Raw genomic sequence first — 21689 nt, forward strand, 5'->3', positions numbered from 1 at the left:
GAACAAGGAGGCTATGTCATTAGATTTTCTTCTTTTATACCCTTTCTTGCCAGCCACGCTGTGGAGTACTTGGACGCGTGTGATGGAGCATTGTCCTGCATGAAAATCATGTTTTTCTTGAAGGATGCAGACTTCTTCCTGTACCACTGCTTGAAGAAGGTGTCTTCCAGAAACTGGCAGTAGGACTGGGAGTTGAGCTTGACTCCATCCTCAACCCGAAAAGGTCCCACAAGCTCATCTTTGATGATACCAGCCCAAACCAGTACTCCACCTCCACCTTGCTGGCGTCTGAGTCGGACTGGAGCTCTCTGCCCTTTACCAATCCAGCCACGGGCCCATCCATCTGGCCCATCAAGACTCACTCTCATTTCATCAGTCCATAAAACCTTAGAAAAATCAGTCTTGAGATATTTCTTGGCCCAGTCTTGACGTTTCAGCTTGTGTGTCTTGTTCAGTGGTGGTCGTCTTTCAGCCTTTCTTACCTTGGCCATGTCTCTGAGTATTGCACACCTTGTCCTTTTGGGCACTCCAGTGATGTTGCAGCTCTGAAATATGGCCAAACTGGTGGCAAGTGGCATCTTGGCAGCTGCACGCTTGACTTTTCTCAGTTCATGGGCAGTTATTTTGCGCCTTGGTTTTTCCACACGCTTCTTGCGACCCTGTTGACTATTTTGAATGAAACGCTTGATTGTTCGATGATCACGCTTCAGAAGCTTTGCAATTTTAAGAGTGCTGCATCCCTCTGCAAGATATCTCACTATTTTTGACTTTTCTGAGCCTGTCAAGTCCTTCTTTTGACCCATTTTGCCAAAGGAAAGGAAGTTGCCTAATAATTATGCACACCTAATATAGGGTGTTGATGTCATTAGACCACACCCCTTCTCATTACAGAGATGCACATCACCTAATATGCTTAATTGGTAGTAGGCTTTCGAGCCTATACAGCTTGGAGTAAGACAACATGCATAAAGAGGATGATGTGGTCAAAATACTCATTTGCCTAATAATTCTGCACGCAGTGTACAATGTACTGGTTTTGTTATTGCTGCTGAACAGCATACATTACCGCCTTGATGCTTTCTATGGAGACAGCTTCTCTTGTGCTGGGCGGTATGGCTGTAATGGTGCTCCCTCCAATTACTTTATGTTATATTTTAACCCGTAGAGGACCAGCGCCATACATGTATGATGTAGTGATCCGGCGGGTGCAGGAGCTGCGCCCACCCAATCCGCGGCAGGGGTCCAGCAGTCACTGATAGCCGGACCCCTGCTGCATGCGCCGGCATCGGTGAAAACACTGATGCCGGCGCATTAACCCTTGATGTTTCGCTGACCGCGACACGTGCGTTGTCCATGCGGGGATCGGAGCTGCCATCAGGTCCCCGCGCTGCCGTGACAGGGACCCGATGGCATGGAAGGCAGCCCGATGCCTTTTACTTATGCATCGTTGCTGCCTTCCGGGAGAGCCTGTGAGATCCAGCCCCCTGGATCTCACAGGCAAGCAGGTTGTAAGTGTATTACACTGGTAATACACTTACAGCCAATGTTTTACAATACAGAAGTATTGTAAAGCATTGTAAAGGGGATCAGATCCCCAAAAGTTAAAGTCTCTGGGACAAAAAATTAAGTGAAAAAAAAGTGAAAAAATAAAGTTTTACATAAAAAATTCAAAGTTTCAAGTAAAAAAAGTGTCCTTTTCCCCAAATAAAGTAAAAAATGTTTGTAAAAAATAGGGAAAAAAAGAAAAGTAGACATATTAGGTATTACCACGTTCGTAACGACTGGCTCTAAAAATATCACATGACCTAACCCCTCAGATGAACACCGTCAAAAAATTAAAATATAAACTGCTAAAAAAACTTTTTTTTGTCCCCTTACATCACTAAAAGTGCAACACCAAGTGATCAAAAAGGCCTATGCCCCCTAAAATAGTACCAATCTAACCGTCACCTCATCCCGCTAAAAATGAGCCCCTACCTAAGAAAATCGCCCAAAAAATAAAAAGAATATGGCTCTCAGACTATATTGACACTAAAACATCATTTTTTTTGTTTCAAAAATTATATAATTGTCAAAAACTTACCGGTACATAAATTAAAAAAGTAGACATATCAGGTATCGCCACGTCTGTAAGAACCTGCTCTATAAAAATATCACATGACCTAATCCCTCAGGTGAACACTGTAAAAAAAATTAAAAAAAATTGGTGTAAAAAAAGCCATTTTTTGTTACCTTACATCACAAAAAGTGTAATAGCAAGCAATCAAAAAGTCATATGCACCCTAAAATAGTACCAATCAAACCATCATCTCATAACGAAAAAAAATGAGCCCCTACATAAGACAGTCTCCCCAAAAAATAAAAAAAATACGGCTTTCAGAATGCGGAGACACAATTATTTTAATTTTTTTCAAAAATGCTTTATTATGTAAAACTGAAACAAAAAGAACCAAAAAGTAGTCATATTTGGTATTGTCGCGTCCGTAACAACCTGTTCTATAAAAATACCACATGATCTAACCTGTCAGATGAACGTTGTAAATAACAAAAAATAAAAACTGTGCCAAAACAGCTATTTTTTTGTTACCTTGCCTCACAAAAAGTGTAATATAGAGCAACCAAAAATCATATGTACTCTAAAATAGTGCCAACAAAACTGCCACCTTATCCCCTAGTTTCCAAAATGGGGTGATTTTTTTGGAGTTTCTACTGTAGGGGTGCATCAGGGGGTCTTTAAATGTGACATGGCAGCTTAAAATTATCCCAGTGAAATCTGCTTTCCAAAAACCATATAATGTTCCTTTCCTTCTGCGCAATGCTGTGTGCCCGTACAGCAGTTTATGACCACATATGGGGTGTTTCTGTAAACTACAGAATCAGGGCCATAAATATTGACTTTTGTTTTGCTGTTAACCCTTGCTTTGTTACTGGAAAAAATTGATTAAAATGGAAAATCTGCCCAAAAAGTTAAATTCTGAAATTTCTTCTCCATTTTCCATTAATTCTTGTGGAACACCTGAAAGGGTTAAAAACGTTTGTTAAATCAGTTTTGAATACCTTGAGGGCCGTAGCTTGTAAAATGGGGTCATGTTTGGGTGGTTTCTATTATGTAAGCCTCACAAAGTGACTTCAGGCCTGAACTGGTCCTTAAAAAGTGGGTTTTGGAAATTTTTAAAAAAATTTCAAGATTTGCTTCTAAACTTCTAAGGCCCCTTTCACATGGGCGAGATTTCCGCGCGGGTGCAATGCGTGAGGTGAACGCATTGCACCCACACTGAATCCGGACCCATTCATTTCTATGGGGCTGTGCACATGAGCGGTGATTTTCAAACAAGTGCGGATGCGGTGCGATTTTCACGCACTGTTGCTAGGAGACGATCGGGATGGGGACCCGATCATTATTATTTTCCCTTATAACATGGTTATAAGGGAAAATAATAGCATTTTTAATACAGAATGCATAGTACAATAGGGCTGGAGGGGTTAAAAAATAAATAATAATTTAACTCACCTTAATCCACTTGTTCGCGCAGCCCGGCTTCTCTTCTGTCTTCATCTTTGCTGTGCACAGGAAAAGGACCTGTGGTGACGTCACTACGCTCATCACATGGTCCGTCACATGATCCATCACCATGGTAAAAGATCATGTGATGGACCATGTGATGAGCGCAGTGACGTCATCAAAGGTCCTATTCCTCAAAGAAGAAGACAGAAGAGAAGCCGGGCTGCGCGAACAAGTGGATGAGGTGAGTTAAATTATTATTTATTTTTAACCCCTCCAGCCCTATTGTACTATACATTCTGTATTAAGAATGCTTTTATTTTCCCTTATAACCATGTTATAAGGGAAAATAATACAATCTACACAACACCGATCCCAAACCCGAACTTCTGTGAAGAAGTTCGGGTTTGGGTACCAAACATGCCGATTTTTCTCATGCGCGTGCAAAACGCATTACAATATTTTGCACTCGCGCTGAAAAATCGCGCATGTTCCCCCAAAGCACCCGCATCTTTTTCCGCAACGCCCATGTGAAACCAGCCTAAGCCTTCTAACGTCCCCAAAAAATAAAATGGCATTCACAAAATGATCCAAACATGAAGTAGACATATGGGGAATGTAAAGTACGTATTTTTCGCCCCATAGGACGCACTCCCCCCCCCCCCCCCCCAAAATGTGGGAAAAATGTACCTGCGTCTTATGGGGCGAATGCTGACAGTTTTACATCGCAGGCTGCGATGTATATGCGAGCAGGGAGGGACTAGGAGGAGGAGCAGGGGGGCGGCAATTGCGGCGGGCGGTGCAGTCACTGTAGTCCGGCCCCGCCGCTCCAGTGCTGCACTATACAGATATAAAATGTCTCATTCAATTAAAAGTGATTAAACATGCCTCCCCACTCCTAATATTACCGTACATCCTAACAGCTTCTGTAGAATGCAGGCAGGCAGGCACGTGACGTCAGTGAGTGATGCCCCGGCCGTCCAGCCTGCCTGCCTGCATTGTACAGAAGCTGTTAGGATGTACGGTAATATTAGGAGTGAGGGGGCATGTTTAATCACTTTTAATTGAATGAGACATTTTATATTTGTATACTGCAGCACTGGTGCGGCGGGGGGATCTGTGGATGACAGTTTTATGGGGAACATCTGTGGATGGCACAGTTAAGGGCTGGGGGTCTGTGGATGGCACTGTTATGGGCTGGGGGGTCTGTATATGGCACTGTTATGGGGTGGGGGGGTCTGTGGATGGCACATATATAACAGTGCCACCCACAGATCCCCCTGTAACAGTGCCACCCACAGATCCCCCCTGTAACAGTGCCATCCACAGAACCCCCTGTAACAGTGCCATCCACAGATCCCCCCTGTAACAGTGCCATCCACAGATCCCCCATGTAACAGTGCCAGCCATAGATACCCCCTGTAACAGTGCCAGCCACAGATCCCCCCCCTGTAACAGTGCCAGCCACAGATCCCACCTGTAACAGTGCCAGCCACAGATCCCCCCTGTAACAGTGTCAGCCACAGATCCCCCTGTAACAGTGTCAGCCACAGATCCCCCTGTAACAGTGTCAGCCACAGATCCCCCCTGTAACAGTGTCAGCCACAGATCCCCCCTGTAACAGTGTCAGCCACAGATCCCCCCTGTAACAGTGTCAGCCACAGATCCCCCCTGTAACAGTGTCAGCCACAGATCGCCCCCTGTAACAGTGTCAGCCACAGATCCCCCATAACAGTGCATCATCCACAGATCCCCCATAACAGTGCATCATCCACAGTTCCCCCATAACAGTGCATCATCCACAGATCCCCCCAAAACAGTGCATCATCCACAGATCCCCCCATAACAGTGCGTCATCCACAGATCCCCCCATAACAGTGCGTCATCCACAGATCCCCCATAACAGTGCCATCCCCAGATCCCCCCCATAACAGTGTCCTTCACAGATCCCCCCATAACAGTGCCATCCACAGATCCCCCCTGTAACAGTGCCATCCACAGATCCCCCATGTAACAGTGCAAGCCACAGATCCCCCTGTAACAGTGCCAGCCACAGATCCCCCCTGTAACAGTGCCAGCCACAGATCCCCCCTGTAACAGTGCCACCCACAGATCCCACCTGTAACAGTGCCACCCACAGATCCCACCTGTAACAGTGCCACCCACAGATCCCCCCTGTAACAGTGCCAGCCACAGATCCCCCCTGTAACAGTGCCAGCCACAGATCCCCCTGTAACAGTGCCAGCCACAGATCCCCCCCTGTAACAGTGCCAGCCACAGATCCCCCTGTAACAGTGTCAGCCACAGATCCCCCATAACAGTGCATCATCCACAGTTCCCCCATAACAGTGCATCATCCACAGATCCCCCCAAAACAGTGCATCCTCCACAGATCCCCCATAACAGTGCGTCATCCACAGATCCCCCCATAACAGTGCGTCATCCACAGATCCCCCATAACAGTGCCATCCCCAGATCCCCCCTGTAACAGTGCCAGCCACAGATCCCCCTGTAACAGTGTCAGCCACAGATCCCCCTGTAACAGTGTCAGCCACAGATCCCCCCTGTAACAGTGTCAGCCACAGATCCCCCCTGTAACAGTGTCAGCCACAGATCCACCCTGTAACAGTGTCAGCCACAGATCCCCCCTGTAACAGTGTCAGCCACAGATCCCCCTGTAACAGTGTCAGCCACAGATCCCCCCTGTAACAGTGTCAGCCACAGATCCCCCTGTAACAGTGTCAGCCACAGATCCCCCCTGTAACAGTGTCAGCCACAGATCCCCCTGTAACAGTGTCAGCCACAGATCCCCCCTGTAACAGTGTCAGCCACAGATCCCCCATAACAGTGCATCATCCACAGATCCCCCATAACAGTGCATCATTCACAGATCCCCCCATAACAGTGCATCATCCACAGATTCCCCCCAAAACAGTGCATCATCCACAGATCCCCCCATAACAGTGCGTCATCCACAGATCCCCCATAACAGTGCGTCATCCACAGATCCCCATAACAGTGCCTCATCCACAGTTCCCCCATAACAGTGCATCATCCACAGATCCCCCCAAAACAGTGCATCATCCACAGATCCCGCCAAAACAGTGCATCATCCACAGATCCCCCCATAACAGTGCGTCATCCACAGATCCCCCCATAACAGTGCGTCATCCACAGATCCCCCATAACAGTGCCATCCCCAGATCCCCCCCATAACAGTGTCCTTCACAGATCCCCCATAACAGTGCCATCCACAGATCCCCCCTGTAACAGTGCCATCCACAGATCCCCCATGTAACAGTGCAAGACACAGATCCCCCTGTAACAGTGCCAGCCACAGATCCCCCCCTGTAACAGTGCCAGCCACAGATCCCCCCTGTAACAGTGCCACCAACAGATACCCCCTGTAACAGTGCCAGCCACAGATCCCACCTGTAACAGTGCCAGCCACAGATCCCCCCTGTAACAGTGTCAGCCACAGATCCCCCCTGTAACAGTGTCAGCCACAGATCCCCCCTGTAACAGTGTCAGCCACAGATCCCCCCTGTAACAGTGTCAGCCACAGATCCCCCCTGTAACAGTGTCAGCCACAGATCGCCCTGTAACAGTGTCAGCCACAGATCCCCCCTGTAACAGTGTCAGCCACAGATCCCCCCTGTAACAGTGTCAGCCACAGATCCCCCCTGTAACAGTGTCAGCCACAGATCCCCCCTGTAACAGTGTCAGCCACAGATCCCCCTGTAACAGTGTCAGCCACAGATCCCCCCTGTAACAGTGTCAGCCACAGATCCCCCCCTGTAACAGTGTCAGCCACAGATCCCCCCTGTAACAGTGTCAGCCACAGATCCCCCCTGTAACAGTGTCAGCCACAGATCCCCCATAACAGTGCATCATCCACAGATCCCCCATAACAGTGCATCATTCACAGATCCCCCCATAACAGTGCATCATCCACAGATTCCCCCCAAAACAGTGCATCATCCACAGATCCCCCCATAACAGTGCGTCATCCACAGATCCCCCATAACAGTGCCATCCCCAGATCCCCCCCATAACAGTGTCCTTCACAGATCCCCCCATAACAGTGCCATCCACAGATCCCCAGTAATAGTGCCATCCACAGACCACCATTAGTTCCAAACCCACCAAAAGCACACCTTTTGGTTAAAAATATATTTTTTCTTATTTTCCTCCCCAAAAACCTAGGTGCGTCTTATGGGCCGGTGCATCTTAAAGGGCGAAAAATACGGTAATAACTATTTTTGGAGGTATTACTATCTATTATAGAAGTAGAGACATTTTTGGTAAATTTGGTATTTTTTTATAAATAAAAATGATTTTTTTTTTACAAAATTTTACCACTGTCATGAAGTACAATATGTGACGAGAAAACAATCTCAGAATGGCCTGGATAAGTAAAAGCGTTTTAAAGTTATCACCACATAAAGTGACACATGTCAGATTTGCAAAAAATGGTCTGGTCCTTAAGGTGAAATATGGCAGGGTCCTGAAGGGGTTAAACACTTTGGATGAACTGATAATTCTCAACACAATAAGGGGCACTACAGAACGATTAAAGACACACTATCCATTATTTTGCACATTAAGAAAAATCACAAAAATAATATAATTTAAAGGACATTTGATGGACTATTCATAATTAATTAAGAAAAATAACTAAATAATTAATAAAAAATAACCATATAAATCACAGATTGTCACGATCAATTGGAATACTTTTTTAATATACTTTCTTATACATTTTTATATATATTTTTTCTTTTTTACTTTTTTTTATTGAAATATCACAGTCTTCATCATCACTGGCTTTGATAAATAACTCATCGATCGATCATCTCAAATAAGAACTCATTGCCCTAAAATATTTTATTCTGGACACAATTATGGAGCAACAATAAGAATAAGAACAGACTTGGAAGCTGCCTTTTTTACTTATTTTAATATTTTTTAAAATATTTTATTACTTTGTATATAAAATTGTGTATTGTGGTACATTAGGGCTGATGAATTATTATGTATATACATGCTATTAATTGATTTATTTTATTATTTTGTCCTTTAATTAAAATATAAGTTTTTTTTAATGCAACGCCAGATGATAGAGTGTGTGTTAATCTAATTAAGTTATAAAAATCCAGATATGATGTGTTTTAAATCTCACAACAGTTCAGACAGGGAGAGCCTCTAAACAGCAAACAGGGCTTCTGTAATGCTAAAGTATTGATTAGCTGAGCAATAATCAATAAATCTGTAGTTCAACCATAGTTACACTATGTATTAAATAATAAAGTTCCTATATTACATAAAAAAATTAAATTTTATATAAAACAGGATACCATCTGTTATAAAAGTATAGTTCATGTCAATATACTGAGCTGTATCCGTATCTACACCCTAAACTGACTTGAGAGCAAACAAAGCCCCAACAATACAAGAACAATCAAAAAGCAAATGTAAAGCAATCTAATACATGTTGATATAATCCATAAGAGCTATAAACTAGGAAAGGATTACTGGATTGTACTGTGAGATTGAGGTATAGGATTATAGATTTCCAGTACAAGAGAATAATTGTAATAATGTAATAAGTTACTATAGCTCTGGATAGGCTTGCCAGTGAAGTACCATACAGGGAGCAATGAGAGAAGATGGTAGAACAAGGTAAGAAACAAGGGTCAAGGGCATTGCCGCCAGTTAGGCTTGGAAGAAGCTAAGTGTAAAAATAGAAATTAAAATTGCATCTGAATCAGATGGTAATGGGAATAGAGCACCATATCTTCAGCCTAACAGATAAATGCAACTGTAGCCTTAAGAGGACATGGAACCACAAAGATGCCACAGTAGAAAGTAAGGCACCTGGAGGTAGCAGTCAGCAGATGTGCAAATGATCTATATAGAAGAGGAAACACCCAAGTTAGGTCAAGTTCTCACTTCAGTTATTTCCATCAGTTATTGTGAGCGAAAACCAGTAGTGAAGCCTACACAGAGATAAGGTATAATGGAGAGATCTGCACCTGTTCTGTGCTTTTGCTTCGCACCTGGTTTTGGCAGACAATAACTGAGGGAAATAACTGACCAAATAAGAGCCTCATTCACAGGTCAGTGTTCCATGTTCTCCACGGACAGCACACGTCCCCATTCATTCACACATTAGTGTTTTAGCATGTTCCGTGGGTCAATTTTTTTAGCATGGATGCATGCTCTATCTATATCACAGATCTATCACACCCATTATAGTCTATGTGTCCGTGAAAACCACGGATACAACACGGATGCCATCCGTGTTTCACTGATCATTAGGAAGAGATGCTTTGAAAACTATTTTTCAGGTGTTCAGTGTCAGTGAAACATGGATGACACACAGACCCATCACTGACATCTTCACAGAGACATAAATTACCACCTTTTGACGGATTTAACCACAGACACGGACGTGTGAATGAGGCTTAACTGAAGTGAGATCTTGGCTTTACTGAGATCAGTCTGAGCAATCAAAGGGTCACTGAGTTTTCATAAAACTTTTAATATGTCATAGAGATATATAAAAGGTTTTTCATCAGTGGGGTTCTGAGTGCTGAAACCCCCAAAGATCGCTAGAACTAGTAGAGAGAAGCGCTCACATAGCGCACTCTCTCCTCACTTTAGGGGACAGAATTGAGACAGGCCCATAAATTTTCTATTGAGTCCACCTCACTTCCTCTCCTGCAGCGAGGAGAGAGCGCGATATGCGAGTGCTTCTCTCTCCTTGTTCTAGCGATCGGTGGGGGTCTCAGCATTCAGACCCTCACTGATCAAAACCTTTCATATTTCTTTATGAAAAATCAAATGTTTTATAAAAACTCACCCTTTAACCCCTTCACGACATTGGGTCTTTAAAGATGGCGCCCGCTCCGCAGCGAAGCGAGCACCACAGCCGCTGGGTGCCTGCTGTTTTATTATTCTATTCCATTATTCTGTACAAGTTGCAATCTAATGATTGCAAATTGTGGTCCACTTGTGGACCTAGCAAAAAGTAAAAAAAAATAAAATGTTTTGGGGGCGTGGCTTCGACATGGCCGCGTGAAGACGCACATACCCTGAGTTCCGTGATCGCCTTCAGGGAATCCACGGGGAGAAGCACCATACCCGATCCCACCGGGCCATGACAAAAGGGAAGAGGTCCAGGAGCCAACCTGGTCAATCTATCGGGAGGTTCGTGCGACCCCCGGAGCAGACAGGCAGAGAATTGCCACTAATGGCGGACGCGCCGCCTGTGCTGAGATCTACAGAACCGCCCTTCACCCCAGCAAAAGCGCACCGTGACCCCGTGCCAGACGGGACGCGGTAAAAACCCACACACAGCCCCACTTAGCCCCATGGCACGGAGAGATTCACCGGGGCCCGCAGACTCCTGCTGATTATGCCCCGGGTCTGCAGAGGCCTGAGCAAAAAAGGGACTCACCGCAAGAGGCCGGACCCGGATTGCAGCCTGTACAGGTACCGACCTCCTCCCTCATAGTGGCAGAGACACCAATGCTCAGTCAGAGCATACCTTCCATATTCTCCTCCACACCACATACACCTGGGGGTCGACTGGGAGAATCACCCCAACCTGCTACCCTAGACCGCACATTGGCAGAACTGTGGGAAATGGTGAGAGCCCTACCTACCAGATCAGACCTGGAAGACCAGGTGGCCCACATAGAGGCCAAACAAGCCCAAGCCCTGCAAACAGTGCAAGACACGGTACAGGCCATAGATGAAAGGAAGGGTGAAGTCCCTTGAACAACAATTTTCTGTGTCCTCCTCCAAGTTGTCCTCCCTTACGGATATCCTGGCCTCCCATACCTCTCAATTGAAAGACTTCTCTCTTCACCTCGATGATGTGGAAAACAGAGTCCGTCGTAACAATCTTACGTAATCTCCCGGAAACAATTTCCAGTGACCACTTCTACAACACAGTGGTATCCATATTTAACAAGATCCTGGACAGACCACCACAAACTAAGATTGAATTAGACAGGATCCACAGGACAGTGAGTCCGGGATATTGTGACTCTGACAGGCCACGTGATGTAATTTGCCGCATTCATTTCTACAAAATAAAAGAAGACATTCTTCGCAAAGCCTGGGAGAAGAAAGAGATCCACTTTGAGGGCCAATCAATCCTGGTCTTACCTGATGTCTCCAGATTAACTCTCTACATGAGGAGACTTGTCCGACCTTTTCTAGAGGCCATAAAGGAAACAGGAGCATCTTACCCCTGGGGCCATCTATTCCACATCATAATACGTAAGCCTGGTGGTCAGTCCCTGTCCGTTTGCTCTCCAGAGGATCTACCAGAGGCCTTTAAATTCCTGGACATTCCTCCGTTCCCAGTTCCTGACTGGACAGTACCACCTCTTATTCAGCTCCAGACCCTGAGCAGGGAGCAGTTTTGGATGAGCCAACCACCTACGTCTCAGCGTTCTGCGAGCGGACGCCCGAACAAAACCCGGGGACGTCCACATCGCTCCCCATTGAGATGCCAACGCACTCCGCCCCGTTGAGTGCACCTGAAGACTCCACACTCTTGCCTCTGCCGTATCCACCACCTGAATCGGCCCTGCTACGGGATGTGACTCATCATGGCATTCTTTGCATGTTTTGTTTTCGGACGTTTGCTGAGGAAAACCGTCGACTTCCCAACATTACCTCTATTATTATCTTGCTACTGCTTAAATATGCCGCAGACCTTACGTCCACCATGAGGCCATACGCCTTACAACCTGAAGCTTCGCTTCCCCATAGAAATTTGATCTTCCATTATAATAGTGATCAACGGTTGCTCTTTTACTGTTTCTTGTTTACTTTTTTGGTCAGTTGTTCCATTTTCCCCCACTAGGGTACTGTGTTTACTGTCCTCTTTGGCCCTGCTACGGGATGTGACTCATCATGGCATTCTTTGCATGTTTTGTTTTCGGACATTTGCTGAGGAAAACCGTAGACTTCCCAACATTACCTCTATTATTATCTTGCTACTGCTTAAATATGCCGCAGACCTTACGTCCACCATGAGGCCATACGCCTTACAACCTGAAGCTTCGCTTCCCCATAGAAAACTGATCTTCCATTATAATAGTGATCAACGGTTGCTCTTTTACTGTTTCTTGTTTACTTTTTTGGTCAGTTGTTCCATTTACCCCCACTAGGGTACTGTGTTTACTGTCCTCTTTGGAAGTATTTCCGGGGCGGACAATACACAGTTTATTAGCACTGTTGCTAATTGTTAGAGTAGCTGACGAGACTTGGTCTCACCCTATACTTAACCCAGATACCTCCCCATTTCGTAACATCGGATTCCTGGGCACTCCCACGCACCAACATGGATGGGGAAAAACCCACCTATATGTGGCTACCCTCAGCAGCCACATATACAAGAGCCAAGACCGACTTTGAACTGTATTGTGAACAAACAGGCGTAATCAGACACACTCTTTCCAAAACATATAATCTATTGGTCTCACCTTCTGATCAACCACCCCCAAACTACATACTCAACTGGGAACAGGATCTGGGTTTAACTTTCTCGACAGAACAGAGGGATAGACTGTATGCTTGCACGCACAAATCTTCAATAGCTAGTAACATACAAGAAGCATGATTTAAAACACTTTCCAGATGGTACCGTGTACCCACAAAACTACACGCCATCTTTCCTATAGTCTATCAGCTTTGTTGGCGATGTGGAGACGCCAGGGGCACCATGTTACATATTTTCTGGGAGTGTTTGGCTCTCACTGGGTTTTGGGAGGGGGTGTGGCGCATTCACCACCATTGTCCTGCCGAATACGCTGGCGTTCTTCCTGCTCCACCAGTGCGAGATGTCTATTGCGACTTACAAAAAATCGGTGGTGCAACATCTGGTTAACGCTGCAAGAGCATGCATCCCCTGTAGGTGGAGACAAACTTCTGCTCCCACAATCTCAATGTGGTTTGACATTATGAGGAAGGAGTATCTAACCGCTTCATTAAGAAACAATGAGAAGTTCCTCAATACCTGGAGAAGTTGGATAGCATTTCAAGAAACCCAGGAATTCAAGCTCTAGCGTACAGGCCCCAAAAATTAGCCAATAGGCATTCACCTGACAGCAAAGAATTTAGGATTCTGTGGCTGGAGGTACATTAGGCGGTCACAGGATAAATATGTAACTGTCGCCCAGTACAGGCCTCAAAAATTAGGCATTCAGCGGACAATAAAGGCCTTTTATGCCGCTGTATTTACCTAAGACAGGGACCATTATTTGTTCTGGGTGGTGGCGGATATTTGTTGGCTGTCATGAGGAATTTCAATCAAACATGGTCGACTCGTCACGTGTTAAATTCCTCTGAGATCCTTGCCTCATTCATTTTTAGAAATGTGAGGTAGTCCACACTGTCGTGAGCTAGGTGAGTGCGCTTACCCCCTGCTGCACTGAACGTCCTTTCGGACAGGACACTGGATGAGGGGCAAGCCAACAGTTCCATGGCAAATTGTGCCAGCTCTGGCCACAGGTCAAGCCTGCACACCCAGTAGTCCAGGGGTTCATCGCTTCTTAGAGCTAGACCACGTGTCTGTGATCAGATGTATCTTGGCACCGACACTGTGTGCTAGAGATACATTCACTTGCCGCTGAACGTGGCCATATAGCTCTGGGATGCCCTTCTGGGAGAAATATTTCCTTCCAGGGACCTTCCATTGCGGTGTTTTAATGGCCACAAATTTTCTAAAGGCCTCCGAGTCCACCAGTTTATATGGCAGTAGTTGGCGGGCTAGCAGTTCCGACAAGCCAGCGGTCAGCCGTTGGGCAAGAGGGTTATCCGGCGTCGTCATCTTTTTTCGCTCGAACATTTGGGGCAAGGAAGCCTGCCTTTTGCCAGATGAACGTGACGATGGCACGGTGGAAGGTGGAGTGGAGGATAACTGGGAGGAGAGAGAAGGAGAAGAGGCCGGACGGTGAGCGCTGGGAGTGTGGCTTTGTGGGTTATGACGGTGTTGCTCCCACTGGGCTCGGTGATGGGACGCCAGGTGCCTTCTTAAGGCGGTCGTCCCTAGGTGAGTGTTGGGCTTACAGCGACTTATGCGTTGACAGCACAGGCTGCAGATGGCAACACTATTGTCAGCAGCGGACACATTAAAAAAAGCCCACACTGCGGAGCCATGTGCCGGCGTCCTGGGGGCGCCAGATGTGACCGTGCATGGTGGATGTTTCGTTCCAGATACATTAGCAGTCTGCTTTTTGCCTCCTGTGCACTGTAAGTTCTGCCTGCTTCTCCTGCCTATCTGCTGCTCCATCTCTCCCTCTGAACTCCCCTCCTCTTTTTCTCTTGTGGGCACCCACGTGACGTCCATCGACACGTCATCATCGGATTCGTCACCTTCACCACCACTGACATTAGAGATCTCGCAGTAGGCAGCAACAGCAGGGACCACCCTCCTTGGGCTCATCTGGGTACTGTCGTCAGAATGCTGGGTGGCGACCGTTGATTCCTCCTTTTCCTGATCCGATGTCAAGAATGGCTGCGCATAGGAAAGGTCTTGGAATATATGGGAAAATAATTCCTCTGACTCGAGCGGAGGGGATATAGTGGTGGTGTCTTTGGGGGTGGACACAACAGAGAGTGAAGAGGGTGCAGATAGAGAGGATGAGGAGGGTGCAGAAGTGGAAGGCTGAGGGAGCCACTCAACCAAGTCTGGTGCTTCCTTTGACGTAATCGCACGCACCTTCTGCAACTTCCCACTTAGGCTCCGGCCTGGTGCACCTGCCCGACCACTACCACCCCTGTGGAATGGCCTGCCTCTTCCTCTGCCTGTCATTTTCAAAATGACCCTTTGACAATAGTCCCTATAGAAGAGCAGTATTTGTGGAAGAAGATATATCACACCCCTGCCTCAATCAGTTTTTTTGGGGGGCAACTGGTTAATCACACCAGTAGAAATTAGTTCTTCAAATAGTGTTTTTCACTTTGTGTAGTGGTAACGCAGCAAACCGCTGACAAATTCTGCACTACCTAAATGCACTATATAGAACGTATAATATTGGTATATAAAATCCCTGCTTCAATCAGTTTTTTTGGGGGGCAACTGGTAAATCACACCAGTAGAAATTATTTCTTCAAATAGTGTTTTTCACTCTGTGTAGATGCGGTAATGCAGCAAAACCGCAGACAAATGCTGCACTACTTAAAAATCCACTATATAGAACGTATATTATTGGTATATAAAATCCCTGCTTCAATCAGTTTTTTGGGGGGGCAACTGGTAAATCACACCAGTAGAAATGATTTGTTCCAATAGCGTTTGTCCCTCTGTGTGGCTGCAGTATCACAGCAGAACCGCACACAACTGCTGCACAATACAATTGCACTATAATATACGGTACTTTCTATGTTCGAAAGTATATTATAAATATATTACACCCCTCAGTATGTCACACCTATCGATAGCACACTTATGCCAGTCCTTAAAAGGACTTTTGTGGCCCTATTAGCTAGCGATTTGTGTCCCTAACAGTCTGTCCCTGCTCCACACAGCAACCTCTCCCTACACTGGCAAAAGACTGAATGTAAAATGGCGCCCAGATCAGGTTTATTTATAAGGTAGGGGGTATGTCCATGTGCTGAAACGTCTCAATTGGCTGTCCTGTACCACCTGATGGATGTGTCATGGGTCAAAGTTCTTCACAATGTAAAAGAATATGGCAGGCGCGAATATCGCCATATGTTCGCATGTTCGGCGAATCGCGAACGCGCAAAGTTCGCGCGAACCAACCGGCGGGCGAACCGCAAGGCCATCTCTAGTTAAGAGGCGCATCTGTGCAGGTCACCAAAATGGAAATCTACACCAGCAAGGGATTTCCGCTATAATCTGCTCCAATTTCCTGGTATAGATTAATAATAAATAACTGTGCTGGGCTGGCTGTACAGCCCACTCCCCGCCCTCTAAAGCTCTCAAAAAGTTGCAATAACCTTTTGACACCAGTTTTATGGCCTACAGGAGATGATAAATGTCCCCCTTAATGTCTTCAGCAGTTGGACCTTCAAGATTCAGTCATACTTTATTTCAAGAACATCTGTCAGCATGAGCAACTCTATTAAATCCGGTATACTGCCTGGTAGAGTTGATCATGCAGAGTAAAATGATACCGTATTTATGCCCCGTTCCTAAGAAAAGTCAGTTTTTATTAATATACAAATTACCTTCTTGGAGCACCAAGGGGCTGGCCACATCCATCGGAGCACCAGTTTGTCAACACTCCGTAGTTATGGCTCCTCTGGATTGACAGGGCCAAACATCTGCATCAGTGCAGATACCCACTGAGTAACGTCGAGACCACAATGGAGGTGGGAGAAGATGGGTAAAAAATGGGAAGTGGGGGAATGACCATAACTGCAGGGTGTTGACAAAAAACTGGTGCTCCGAGGGCTCTGGCTGGCCTCTCGGTGGTCCAAGAAGGAATTTGGCTTATTAACAAAAGATGGAAACTTCTTGGGAACGGGGCAACATAAAGGAATGAATAAGGTATTGTTTTACTCAGCATGATCAACCCTACCAGGCAGTGTAGGGTTGATCATGCTGACAGATGCTCTTTGAAACTGAGTAACTTGAAACAGCATAACAACAAACCTTGATCTCCACCACTAATTTTCTGACTAAAACGAGTTGCTTGTCTTAGTGATAATTTTGCCGAAATCAATTCCTGCAATGGATGTAGTTCACTTGTAAAGATCTGTCCCCATATCCCAATTATTGTGGTTACAATTGGCTTTCGTGAACTGATCTCAATGGCTGTATCATATCAGGACCCCAGTTATCTGTTCCACAATCATCATGTTTAGATTTGATTAATGTAAGATATTTTTTCAGGATACTTAAACAAGCATCCCTACTTTGGAGCAGTGGTTGGGCGAGTTGCAAACAGGATTGCCCATGGTAAATTTAGTGTTGACGGAGAAGATTACAAGTTACCTATTAATAATGGGCCAAATAGCATCCACGGAGGAATCAAGGGCTTTGATAAGGTAAGGATAAGATAATAAATATACATTTATACACTATATTTATATAGATTAGTATACACAGAATGGAGGCTAATGTGGTGTTGGTGTTTAGGTAAAATACATTCATATGAATGGGTCAGTTTACCACCCAACTAGAACTTCTTCTCCCACAGTTCCCATAATGAAGCAGTGACCAGTGTTCTCCTGACCTCTGCAGAATGGTGTCTTCATTCATCCTCACTTAAAAACTTGCTATAGTGGATCACTTGGGGAAACATACCATTTTGAGCTTAAAGGGAATGTGATTTTTTTTTTTTTGCCAGTTAAAAACCAGATAGTGACACATTTTTTCTAAAACATAGTTTGTTTTTTATTTTCTGATTGCAGGTTTTTTAATTATATTTCTTTACAGCATTTAGAGATGCTTTACGGCAGCCCCATGGGCCATAGACAATGAGGAGACCTCATTGACGTCTACAGGAGAGTTTGTTAGGCATACTCTGTGACCTGTGCAGAAGTCAGGAGGGAGTAGTTAAAGAATAACTAAACTTTTGAGTAAAATTTTATTTAATTTAATGCCACAGTAAACCTTTTTCAAATATACTTTATTAAGTCTTTTTGTATTTTTATTACACTTTTACCTGCCTAAATCGCACCATTCCCTGTGCACTTAAAATTCACTTCTCTGTACACCACTTACAGCTCAGTGATGTACTGGGTACGAACATGATATTTTATGAATAGGGCCACAGCAGCGCTGTGAGTACGGGCAGGAGCGCATATTGCTGCTCCTGCCCGTGCCTCACGGAGGGTTACTAACTCCTGGCATACCACACTCTGTACCCATGTACTATGCCAGGATTAGCGCAGCAGAGCGGGTTCCTACTTCTGCCTGCTTCGCTAAACTAAGAACTGACATACAAATGGCATTTATAATGTAGAGAAAGTTAATACAAGTCACTTACTAATGTATTGTTATTGGCCATATTGCCTCCTTTGCTGGCTGGATTCTTTTTTTCATCACATTACTTACTGCCAGTTTCCATGGTTATGACCACCATGCAATCCAACAGCAGTGGCCGTTCTTGCACACTATAGGAAAAAGTGTAGCCTTCTCTGGTGGCTGGGACCACGGGAGTGCACATAGGTCAGCACTTTTTTTTATAGTGTGCAAGCAGGACCACCACTGCTGGATTGCAGGGTGGTCATAAACATGGATACGAGCAATGTATAATGTGATGGAAAAATTAATCCAACACATCACATTAGTAAGAGCCTTGTATTAACTTTCTTTACATGATAAATGCCATTTACAGAAGTAAGACAACCCCTTTAATACTGGAAAAAAATCATTGAAAAATATTATTTTCTTCTTTTTATCATGTCCGTGTACAGCTGAGGTCATCAAGGCGTTAAAGAGGGTTAAAGGGGTTAAGTGTGGGTTAAATTGGTATTTGTGTCATGTCTCATATCTTCATGATTCATATGCATTATCATATTGCTGTTATTGCATTGTGTTTGTGAAGTTTGTCCCTACAACCTCCCTGCAGCCAGACTCCGCTGATTTTCCCTGCAGCCAGGCTCTGCTGATTTTCCCTGCAGCCAGGCTCTGCTGATTCTCTCTGCAGCCAGGCTCTGCTGATTCTCCCTGCAGCCAGGCTCTGCTGATTCTCCCTGCAGCCAGGCTCTGCTAATTCTCCCTGCAGCCAGGCTCTGCTGATTCTCCCTGTAGCCAGGCTCTGCTGATTCTCCCTGCATGAAGGAAAAAACAAAACAAAAGAAAAAAGGAACCTGTATACGGCGCCAAATCCCTCAGAGGTAGTCAGCTGCTTATTTTAGAATGGTAGAACAGGGGGTAATGGAGTGCCAAAACCAGCCATCGTCTCATTCACTATTGAAAAATCCCTGATGCTTGTGCAACCCAGCAGGGTTACTTTTAGGATTAAATAGTGATGGTGAATTGAAGATGGTATATTGGAAATAGTATATTAAAAGTAGTATATTAAAAATAGTATATTAAAAATGCCCCAGTGGGAACAGAATATATTTTTCAATCAAGGTATTCCCTCTAGAAAAGAATTTTCTAGAATGCAATATTAGAAATGGAAATTTTCAAGTAAAAAAACTTTAAAGTAAGAAAACTCACTTCACCCAGGAGGGGCAGGGTGGGATAAAGCACATAACACCCACTCTGCTTCCTCCTGCGCCTGGGTCGCCTAAAAGATCGTCTGGAAATAAACGGCAGTCACAGCTGGAACGTCTGGTAAATTTCCTCTTTATTAGCACAGGGTAGGGTAAATGTAAAAGTGGGCTCAACGCGTTTCGGGGTCACCAAGGATCCCCTTCATCAGGAGCAACTCCTGATGAAGGGGATCCTTGGTGACCCCGAAACGCGTTGAGCCCACTTTTACCTTTACCCTACCCTGTGCTAATAAAGAGGAAATTTACCAGACGTTCCAGCTGTGACTGCCGTTTATTTACAGACGATCTTTTAGGCGACCCAGGCGCAGGAGGAAGCAGAGTGGGTGTTATGTGCTTTATCCCACCCTGCCCCTCTTGGGTGAAGTGAGTTTTCTTACTTTAAAGTTTTTTTACTTGAAAATTTCCATTTCTAATATTGCATTCTAGAAAATTCTTTTCTAGAGGGAATACCTTGATTGAAAAATACACTGCTCAAAAAAATAAAGGGAACACTTAAACAACACAATGTAACTCCAAGTCAATCACACTTCTGTGAAATAAAACTGTCCACTTAGGAAGCAACACTGAGTGACAATCAATTTCACATGCTGTCGTGCAAATGGGATAGACAACAGGTGGAAATTATAGGCAATTAGCAAGACACCCCAATAAAGGAGTGGTTCTGCAGGTGGTGACCTGACCACTTCTCAGTTCCTATGCTTCCTGGCTGATGTTTTGGTCACTTTTGAATGCTGCCGATGCTTTCACTCTAGTGGTAGCATGAAACGGAGTCTACAACCCACACAAGTGGCTCAGGTAGTGCAGCTTATCCAGGATGGCACATCAATGGGAGCTGTGGCAAGAAGGTTTGCTGTGTCTGTCAGCGTAGTGTCCAGAGCATGGAGGCGCTACCAGGAGACAGGCCAGTACATCAGGAGACGTGGAGGAGGCCGTAGGAGGGCAACAACCCAGCAGCAGGACCGCTACCTCCGCCTTTGTGCAAGGAGGAACAGGAGGAGCACTGCCAGAGCCCTGCAAAATGACCTCCAGCAGGGCACAAATGTGCATGTGTCTGCTCAAATGGTCAGAAACAGACTCCATGAGGGTGATATGAGGGCCCGACGTCCACAGGTGGGGGTTGTGCTTACAGCCCAACACCGTGCAGGACGTTTGGCATTTGCCAGAAAACACCAAGATTGGCAAATTCGCCACTGGCGCCCTGTGCTCTTCACAGATGAAAGCAGGTTCACACTGAGCACACGTGACAGAGTCTGGAGATGCCGTGGAGAACGTTCTGCTGCCTGCAACATCCTCCAGCATGACCGGTTTGGCATTAGGTCAGTAATGATGTGGGATGGCATTTCTTTGGAGGGCCGCACAGTCCTCCATGTGCTCGCCAGAGGTAGCCTGACTGCCATTAGGTACCGAGATGAGATCCTCAGACCCCTTGTGAGACCATATGCTGGTGCGGTTGGCCCTGGGTTCCTCCTAATGCAAGACAATGCTAGACCTCATGTGGCTGGCGTGTGTCAGCAGTTCCTGCAAGACGAAGGCATTGATGCTATGGACTGGCCCGCCCATTCCCCAGACCTGAATCCAATTGAGCACATCTGGGACATCACGTCTCGCTCTATCCACCAACGTCACGTTGCACCACAGACTGTCCAGGAGTTGGCAGATGCTTTAGTCCAGGTCTGGGAGGAGATCCCTCAGGAGACCGTCCGCCACCTCATCAGGAGCATGCACAGGCATTGTAGGGAGGTCATACAGGCACGTGGAGGCCACACACACTACTGAGCCTCATTTTGCCTTGTTTTAAGGACATTACATCAAAGTTGGATCAGCCTGTAGTGTGTTTTTCCACTTTAATTTTGAGGGTGACTCCAAATCCAGACCTCCATGGGTTAAAAAATTTGATTTCCATTTTTTTTTTTTGTGTGATTTTGTTGTCAGCACATTCAACTATGTAAAGAACAAAGTATTTCAG

At 45.5% G+C, this 21689-nt stretch overlaps 1 protein-coding gene across 1 annotated transcript in view; it reads left to right on the forward strand.

The window, feature by feature from the left end:
* Positions 1 to 21689, forward strand: part of GALM (galactose mutarotase) — an 86042-nt gene that overhangs the window by 24385 nt on the left and 39968 nt on the right. The window contains exon 3 of the mRNA XM_040429588.1: positions 17388 to 17542. Within this exon, the coding sequence (XP_040285522.1) occupies positions 17388 to 17542 (155 nt within the window). The remainder of the gene's footprint in view (positions 1 to 17387; positions 17543 to 21689) is intronic.

The sequence above is a fragment of the Bufo bufo genome, chromosome 4 (assembly GCF_905171765.1).
Source record: "Bufo bufo chromosome 4, aBufBuf1.1, whole genome shotgun sequence".
In the NCBI taxonomy this organism is placed as follows: Eukaryota; Metazoa; Chordata; class Amphibia; order Anura; family Bufonidae; genus Bufo; species Bufo bufo.